Consider the following 10,450-nt stretch of genomic DNA (forward strand, 5'->3'; position numbering starts at 1 on the left):
TGAAGGCTGAATTTTAGTATTTTAAACTCAAATGATTAGTAATATTACCACAACTTTTTCAGAGGAACACTGTTATATCGTCAAAAAAGTCTGGTCATACAAGAATCGAGACTTATGTTAATTAATCATTCTTCTTTCAAAACATATATATATTATTCTTTAAGCATTTAAAGCTGGTATCATTTGTTGCCCAAATGGAAATGCCATTCATCTTATTTCCAGTTGTTGTGTATTTCATTTTACTTATTTTTCTTATGTACTGAAACAAAAAAAAAGCAAAATAATAAAATAACTAGAAATTATCACATAATAGAGCATATATAGATATCACAATGATCACTAGATGTTACCATATACGCGATACTAAGCCAGTTAATGCAATATTTAATATTTAAAGAAATGATAACTAACATTGTTTGTTCTGACAAATCTTTTATGCTAAATTTTATACTATTAATAAAAACAACAACTACATAACCAACACAGAACCGACATTATTCATTATAAACAGAGTTCAACGTAAGAGGGGGTGTTCATAAAATAAAAGAGTGAACTTCTTTTCTATCCACTGGAAACTGAGAATTTGAGACAGAAAGCTCTTCCTAATTTGTAAAGAAAATCAGATTAGTGTTATATAGTTTCCGTCTTTTCTTTCTTTTTGGTACTCTCAAGGACGGTCTGATCGTGCAACACTTTCAGCCATCTTAAGTTCACCAAGCAGCTGTTTTACCTAACACCTCACGACCATCTGTGCACGTTTTTTTTTTCTTTTTTGTGCTGGTATAATTAGCGTATAGGAAACGGAAATCTGTCTCTCTCAACACCACCTCGTAGAAGTAATGTTTTTCTTTACTTTATTACCTTCACTTATTAAGGCTTGCGATGGTCAAATTCACTTGTTCTTTTGTGGCATCGTGTATTTATTTATGTATGTGAAATGTGATATATTTTAAATCCAAGGAAAAAGAAATATTGGATATGCACGTGTATGTATGTTTATTGTTTTTTCTTTAATGTTTACACTTTTATAAAAGCATTGATAGATGAGTAGTAAAAATATTATCCGGCTTTATACGAATCGCAATCTAGAATAATGTTTCAGAACTTTCAACATCTCGTAAGGAAAATTATGACGTTTACAAATATAATACTTACTAATGGATATGTGCAATAAACTTTATCATGAAGATTTAAATTTAAAAACAGGCTTATTTTTTACATTTTGATAGTTATTCCATGTTTGTGTTAGTATAAGACACAAAGTATGCACTGAAATGAATTATAATTATGTTAAATTATATAGCAAATCCATAGCTCACGTCATCACTTGAAAGTAAACGGTTGGGTGGGCCTTCAATTAATTACAGTAGGATCACTTTTAAAGATTAGTAAACAGGTAAATTTTCATTCAGCTGAAGTTTGATTAATATTCATGCGTTGAAGGTATATAAAATTTATAACACACATATATGCATAACCAGAGAGAGCGACATATACATGGTATTAGGGAGCAGTCAGCAAGAAAGTATTATAGTGCCAGAAAATGACGTATTCGTTTTAGTTGAAAGTCTTTAAAGATTTTCACATATTCTACGAAATATTTTCCTGATATCAATCCTAGAGAAACAATGTTTTAACAAATGCAACTATAATTATCTTTCTATAGTGAAAAAGTACTAAGGCTCACGATGGTCTAATCCCCTGTTCTTGTGCGGCATTGTGTATTTAATTATCTAAGTGAAACTTGATATATTTTGAATCCAAGAAAAAAGAAAGACTGTATGCACGTGATATTCGTAGAATCAGTATAATCTTGATAACAACTGAAGTTATCCCAAAAATTAATCAAACAAGAACTTAATCTCATATTAACTTGATGAAAACAAAACCCATTCAGATTATTCATGACTAAATTATAATTTATTTTATACAGTGTGTTTATGTTTATCTTGTTGCTTAGGTAGAAACCTAATTTTCAGTCTGATAGTTTTATTGTCTGCCTCACATGTGGTGTACGTATATAAGCCATAAAATAAGACTTTTTAAGCGATCGTATTGAAACTAAAAATAAAAAACAAAAGTTATATGTCCAGTTTATCTTTGTATATATATATATATATATCTTCAAACTAGATAATATTTCACAAACACAAACAGATCACGCTCGTGACAGTAACGTTATCATATTAACGTGACGAACACTAGCAGCAGTTAAAGCACCACAACGTACTAAGTTATGTACATTTTTAACATATAGATTCTCTATTATATAGTTATCTAACATCATTTCTCAATTTGTTCCTCTAAATACCTGTACTGTCTAACCATCTGTATTTTATCCAACACTGATGTAATAATTAATATTGATGACACTTTTGTCTCTGTTGCCGATGTAAAAAAAATCATTTGATCACTAATGAGATTTTGTGCTCGAGTATTAGCAGAATAATGTTGAATGTTGTGTGTTTTAAATTGTTTTGAGCTTCGCACATTTTCATTACATAAAAGTGTGTTTCAGGACATAAAAATTATTTTTAGTGTTGTTCGGATTTTTTTCTATACTTTTCATATATTAGAACTGGTTTTCTTCTGTGCTAGAATCACCGGAAGACGAAGAGAAGGATTTGTCAGACATGCTGGTATATAGCGATTGGTCTTCCATTCCGTGTAGATTCAGTTTCAGCTTTCTCTTTGAATGTTCCTGAACACCACAGGCATTGTCTTCGGATAAAGCATTGTATTTTCTAAAGTAATTGTTCTTTGCCTGCCTCTTTTGACCTCTTAGAGAGAATAATTGGTGAAGACTCCTAAGATTATCCCGTTTTGTGGACTCCAAATACTTTACACGTATTTTTGAATTCGAATCTTCCTCCTGGAGTATAATGTCCTCACTTTGACACTGAAAGATATCATCTGAAGGAAGACGTAAGGTTGGTGAATTGGAAGTGCTCGACGTTTTCGTATCTTCATTGCTTCCAAGATTAAAACTAACTCCAAGCGAGTCGGAACTGTTAGCTTTCGGTCCAAGAATTGTCAACTCACTGTGATTTACATTCAGATCTTCAGAATCCGAGCTACTCCGTAAAAGCTTGGATGCTGAGATAGATCGTCTAATTTCCATCATATTAGTTTCTCTCGTTTCGGGAATAGAGAAACTAGACGATGACATTGTAATATGTAATGAGTACTTTGGAGTCACTTCATCACGTGACATTCGTCTTTCATATTGAGATTTTGTGGGATGTAGCATCGGAGACTGGCGTGGGGAATTTTGTGGGGACGGAGAGTTCATTTGGTATAGATAGATTTGATTCAGAGGGATCCCACCGTTTATCAGTTTATCTCGAGCGAATGTGAGAACATCCATAATCCAGCGTACTCCTTTCCAGATATTGTCAACTTGAGTCTGGAACAGTTGGAGTTGCAATAATCTTTCTTTGGCTGCAGCTACTTCAGATGAAGAGAAAGCCTACAACAGAAAACTCAAAATATTTAACTTTGAAAATCATCTCAAAACTGTTACTATTGAAATCATCGCAAAATGGTTACTCTGAAAATCATCTCAAAACTGTTACTATCAAAATCATTGCAAAATGGTTACTATCAGAATCATCTCAAAACTGTTACTATTGAAATCATCTCAAAACTGTTACTATTGAAATCATCGCAAAACGGTTACTATCAAAATCATATCAAAACGGTTACTACTGAAATCAAAACAAAACGGTTACTGTTGAAATCGTCGCAGAACGTTTCGGAGGTAAATAATCTCAAATCTGTTACTACGCAAACCATTCCAATCCAATTTTGTAACTATTTTTTATCTAACTCATTCTAAATCTCTATGAAATCACCCAAAAGATGTTAGTATATAAATCATCTAAAACCTTTCACTATGTAGAGCATTATATTATAGTCTAATTATATTGCAAAATATATATTTTCAGCGAATTCTTTGCATTTGACAACGTATATCTATTTATACAATTAATTTATAAAAAAGGTAAATATTAAGTATGATGTAAGGATGGCAATGCTAAAAAGTATAGAAAAAAGGTAAGGATGAATATACAAAACCATACAGAAATCCCTACATAAGTAGTCAGTAAGTACTGAGTCAATCTTACAAGCTTATGGTTATTAGCCACTGTAAGACTGTATAGCACTATTCAGTTTAAATGTTTTTATCCAAACCTGAATTCATGCAGCTGACAGAAATTCAACATTTAGTTGTAGTTAAACTTATTCTTGGAAAGATTTGGCTAATTATGTAGTGATTTTTGTATGGTTTTGTGTATTTATCTCTACCTTGTTTCTGTACTTTTGGCATTGCCATCCCTATATCATACTCAATTTTTGCATTTTTTTATTATTTGTTTACCCTCTTTAACAAAAATCATTGAAGTAGGTTGATAAGTGAACATTTGTTTTATTTTTATAAAACACTGGTAATATATATTGTTAACATCATATCAGTTTTGTCAGTTTCTTCATTACACTTGTAGAATGACCTCAGATATTGATATTATACCATACAATTGGCTACAATAGATTATTAATCATCATTGGTCATAATCTTGACTTCTTGGGACTTAACGTTGAGGAACTTAGAGTTAGGAAAAACACACGAAAAAATGTATCTATATTCATGTTTGCATTCTTTTTGGCGCTGCCATCCCTACATCATTTTACATTTACAAAATGTTTCTTATTACTTGTTTTGTGACGTTTTTTCTCCTGACTAAAAGTTAGTGTATTCAATGAATGTGTGTAATGAAATTTAATATTATGTGTATTGATTTTTTTTTTTACTTCTTCACTTCATACATAATATAGGGGTTGGCTCCTTAAAGACACCGATTGTATAGCCTACAAAGCACTGGATATTCTACATGTTACAGTCATCTGATATTCATATATTTTTGGCTGGTAATTCTTGTTTCACACTGTACTTAAGCTTTTTAAAGGAACACCAAATTTCTGTAAAAAAGTAGCTAACTTCAAGATGTAATGATAACATCGTTTACACGAGAACTATGATATTTTTTATCTTATACTAAGCACTAACATGCTTAGTGATAGCCTATTCCCAAGTATTATTAAAATGCTTTTCTGTCGTATTTTCTGGCTAGCGTGGAAAAAGAAAAAGAAAGATGAACACGTTGGCTCTTTAGCTAGTTCCCAGTTCTCCATTTTAGCAACACTTTTCAATGATACTGCGAGTCTCACAAGCTGTGAAACGTTCGATAATGACAATTAGGTGCTCAAATAAGGCTATAACTCAACTTTAGCAGTTATTTGTAAGCATAATAGAGTAATAAAACAACGTACTCACAGATAATTATAATCTTAAGGTAAATGTGCAATTAATTATTATTCTATAAATGCCTGTTTTTCTGGAATTAGAAGGTTAATACAAAGTATATATAATCAGCAGAACTTGTATAAATTTTGTATATATCAAAATGTTTGATGTGTTGTTTTTTATTATAGACAATTGCAGAGAGTTATGAAGGTAAAGTATTAATTAAAAAGATAGTTTTTATTTGGTTATTTGTTTATCGAAATACATACAGTAATACCAGCTAAATCTAAAAATTAGATATGCTACAATTCATATAAACTTTGTAATTTATCACGTTTTTCAAATGTTATGTTTTTGTAAGAAAAATCTGGTTTTGTTTATAATCTTCAGAAATATTTTTCATTGAATAAAAGCTTTTTTTTTTATTTGAAAGTGAGTATATTTATTTGTAATATTTATATTTATATACATGTATTCCAGAAAACATCTACATCGAATATACTCGGTATTATTCAAACTTTGAAGTTTTAAAAAGTTGTCAAAAAATGGCGACACATTTTAAGGTTTAAAATGTTAAAATATTTGCTTTTGCTTAATCGCAAACAATAAAATAGGCTATTTGCAGGTATCGAGCCCCGATTTTTAGCGTTATAAGCCCACAAGCTTACCGCTGAACCACTGGGGTGGTAAAGGTATTATAGATAAATAATAATTCGGAAATAAAAAGAAACACTGACTACTGATCAAATGAGATTTATTATTGAGCACTGTTAAAAATTTAATTAGTCATAAGAGATCTCGAACAATGTAATGTTGCTTTTGTGTCACAACTTCTTTGTTCAACTTAACTGGGAATACGTTGTGGTACATTCAACTATAATTATTTTTATTAGAAAAAAAAATGTTCGTCAATTTGTCATTCAAATTAATATGCCTCATCAAATTTCTTCTGTTATTCTGCCATTGATAAAAGAAACAAACAACATGTAATGTCGTTTTTAAGATTTTTTGATTATCTATAAAAAATTGTCAACTACAATTCTAATAATAAGTGTAAAAATGAACTCATTTCTAGAATATTAGATGTATTAGAGACCATGGAACAGGCCTAACTCATGTATATTTACTAATCAAGACACACGGTTGTATGTTGTGCGGCCAAACAACCTGTTGCAGGACACACTGTGTGTTATAACAGGAATGATAGTTTAGCGATTTTCCACCTTCTTTATCTCGGACTGTGCAAATCCAAACTACCCCATATATTCAGTTGATGTACTATACTGGGCTCTTACTTCACATACCAAATTTCAAAGCAACCAGTTAAGAAATACCTGAGATATAACATCTCGAATTTTGATTGATTTTATTCGCACCAAAAGTACGAAAACTTTATTCGACAGAAAAACATTACTTATCTTTTATGGATTTGTTTTTCAAATTTGGTACACTAATAAATCTTTTCAATCTACAATTAGGAGTCTCATTTTGTGTAAATATAAGCCATATGAACAAAGTTATTCAACAAAAATCGCTCAAATGTGGCTAATACTTTTGCGCACGCCTACACAAAAGATCGCGTGAAAAATCGGCCTAACATTTTTATTACAGCTTCCTCTAAGAGTAAAAGTGGACCGTATTTAGTTTTTTTACATTCGGATTAAAGACAGCTGGTGTACAGCAGCAAAACTATAATGAATGGACGTGCAGATACATAAGTATTAATTAGGCCAAGCAAACTAGATTAGCAGTTTCTAGTTCAAGTTTTCAAAAGAATCATACTGGTGGATGGTTATTGTTGAGTATTCATTGCCAATTTTTCAGCACAGATTTACTAAATTTTATGAAATTGTCATCATTAAAGAGCGTCTAGCGTCACGTGATATGAGCTTAAGTAATTACCATAAATAATGATGCTTGATATGGCTGTACCGACTGCATGGGGGAGAAGACAAAAAACTGTTAATTAAAATTCCATCGCGTTGCTATAAAGTAAGCTGATGACACTGATTTAGAGAGGAAAAACTATCACCATATATTTTAAAGAATCTGGTTAGTTCTGTAAAGTAAAGGTCTGTTCCGAGTAATAGGGTTGTCAGCCTAAAGCTAATGTGAGTTAATATCGAATATCACTTTCTTACTTGCTGTGGTTTGTTGGTGTGTATTGACAAAAAGTCATGATATCTAATCAAAAACACCTTAGGTGTGAAAAAAGGGGAAGCCAAAAAAATGATTGAGTGTGCAACTTAAAGGAATGAAATCAAAATTGGCAGCCAAACTGGTAGCTATACTTATAGCAATGATAATAATCTTACAGCAAATATTCATACATTAGTTAGTTATTTTGTTGGATATTTTGTTTTACCCATCATCATGCCCCATGTTGAACAAAAAACGCGGCCTAGCTCACTAATGAATGAATATTTGCTGTAAAATTGTTATTAATGCTATAAGTGTAAGTACCAGTTTGATCGCTGTTTTTGATTTCATTTGTTTAAGTCGTATACTCAGTCCCCTTTTGGGCTGCACCTTTATTTCACACCTTAGGTGTTTTTGATTAGATACAGTATTATGTGAATAAATCAAACCTAAACTTTTCCAGTTTTTGAACTATCCTTTGCAAGAAAAAATAAACAAAACAAAATTAAAAAGAAGTTAAACAATATAGGTTGTTCTTAAACTAATGTAACCTGACTAGGACTGTGCTACAGATATTATTAAATCAATTATTTAGTGTGATTGGGAAATTGCTTTGTAATAACGACTGGGCACTCTGTTCGATTATCAATAAATTAATATAAATTATCAGATTTTTAATTAATTAATAATTTATCTGCTACGATTACGAAGCGAAGTATTATTTCAGTAACAGGAAAATTATTCTGTCAGTTTCGAACCACATTTCTTTCCATAAACTTTCATTCACTGAGAACAGAACTTTTGGTATTAATAAGCATTAAAAACTTTGAAATCATTTAACTTGGTAACACCAGCCTGTGCCTGTTAATCCTTATCATGTTAAAACCAGTCTGTGCTTGTTAATCTCTATCAGGTTGACGTGTTAAACTATGTCACCTTCACACTAGGCTGTGCTCGATGGTCTTAATCGTATTAACACCAGGAAAAGGATGCTAACCTTTATCATATTAAACCAAGGTTATGCTAGTAGCCTTTATCGTGCCAACATCAGACTGTGTTTGTTAACCTTTATCATCTTCACAGCAGGCTGTGCTTGCTTGTGTTAATCATGTTAACACCAGGTTATGTTTAACATGTTAACACCAAATTATGTATGCTAGCCTTTATAATGTTAAAACAAGGCTGTGCTTGTTGGTCTTAATGATGTTAATACCAGATTATGCTTGCTGGTCTTAATCATGCTAATACAAGGCTATGTTGACTAGGCTTTATCATGTTAATACCATACTGTGTTTGTTAACCGTTGTCATCTTCACAGCAGACTGTGCTTACTTGTCTTAATCATATTAACATCAGACTGTGCTTACTGGTCTTAATTAGGTTAATACGAAGTTATTTTTGCTGACTTTTATCATGTTAACACCAAGCTGTGCTTGCTAGCCTTTATCATCTTCACTGCAGGCTGTGCTTTCTTCTCTTAATCACATTAACACCAGACTGTGCTTACTAGTGTTAATCAGGTTAATACGAGGCTCTTTTTACTGGCCATTATCGTGTTAACACCGAGCTGTTATTACTAGCCTTTATCATGTTAACATAAGGTTGTGCTTGCTGGCCGTTATCATGTTAACATCAGTCTATATTTGTGAGCTTTTATCGTGTTAAAAACAGGCAATAATTGATAAATACGTGTGACTATTATCAGAAAGTGCGCTAGCACTCTCTATGTAGGGCTAGCAAGGACGCTCGTATTAGAGCAATACAAAAGACATCTATATTTTCATCATTAGGTCAGAAGTGAAGAGCTACCTGACATAGTCGCTCTATCTCCGATGTATATGCCGCTTTTCAGCTATCCAGAGCGTACCAAAGTCTAAAACCGACGAATAGCCAAAATCGAAATTTCATATTTTCGTTAATCATCATCTTTCTTCAACAGACCTAGCGCCTATCTAGTTCTAGCAATAACTATAATTTTATCATCATTTCATAGAGGTAAACACACGATCTTTGACTACCTATTTTATTATTATTCTATGCAAAATTTATAAAGCTTTAGAAAACACTCTATAACCTAGTAACCCACGTACACCACCTTATAAAAAAGTAAACAAACAAGTATTAGGAAAATAATTTATCACTAAATAAAAAAGTTATGTAGGCCTAGCTACTGAACTTGAGAAGAAGAAACTAAACAAGATAGGGATGGAAGTGGACATATCACTTGATCCAGCTAATGATCACACAGCAAACTAAGCTGCCTCGACTATACTAAATTACTGGCTTCTTTACTGGCAAAACAAATAGAACCATAATTTCTAGTCGTAAAATGTTACTATACCATAAAATAGTCATAAAAGCAGTGTTTTAAAGTTAACTAAAGAAAAAGTATAACGATGAAAGCTGAGATTCTATTGAAACACCAAGCTTTCGATAAACAAAATGGGGAAGTCAGTAATGTAAGGATGTTATTCTCGGTGTGATCATTAGCCGGATCAAGTGATATGTCCACTTTCATCCTTACATATTTTTTTTTTGGTTTCGTTTTTCAAGTTCAGTTGCCAGCCCTGGAAAGCTTTTTGATATAGCGATATTTTTTCCCTAATACTAATAATATGTTAGTACAAGTAATAGGTCATTTAATCTTGACTTCTTGCGATCTTAGATATAGAGTTACCCAATGTTACTGATGGTGAGATAAAACGTGACATTTCGCTTCAAAATATTCACATCTATGCACATGAAGTGTTTATCTGAGCATATTAACAGACGTTTCTTTCTAGTGTGTAAATAAGCAACCCTCTTGTTACTTTGAAAAACCCTTATACTTGTGTATTTTATATGACTTAGGCTTACGTCGGTGGCAGTTGAGAATCACTGGTCACTTAGGTTTCAACTGGTGTAGGCCTAAGGTAGACATTACAGTTGTGTATGTTTAAGGGGAATGAAGGTGGTTAGAGCGCTAGACTCGCAATCTGAGGGTCACGGGTTCGAATCCCTGTCACA

General features: G+C 32.1%; 1 protein-coding gene across 1 annotated transcript in view; it reads right to left on the reverse strand.

Annotated features, from left to right (window-relative positions):
• Positions 1-10,450, reverse strand: part of LOC106478243 (ankyrin repeat and fibronectin type-III domain-containing protein 1-like) — a 122,712-nt gene continuing 112,262 nt past the window's right edge. The window contains exon 24 of the mRNA XM_022381815.1: positions 1-3,469. Within this exon, the coding sequence (XP_022237523.1) occupies positions 2,573-3,469 (897 nt within the window). The 3' untranslated portion in view covers positions 1-2,572. The remainder of the gene's footprint in view (positions 3,470-10,450) is intronic.

This window comes from Limulus polyphemus, unplaced genomic scaffold (assembly GCF_000517525.1).
Source record: "Limulus polyphemus unplaced genomic scaffold, Limulus_polyphemus-2.1.2 Scaffold193, whole genome shotgun sequence".
In the NCBI taxonomy this organism is placed as follows: domain Eukaryota; kingdom Metazoa; phylum Arthropoda; class Merostomata; order Xiphosura; family Limulidae; genus Limulus; species Limulus polyphemus.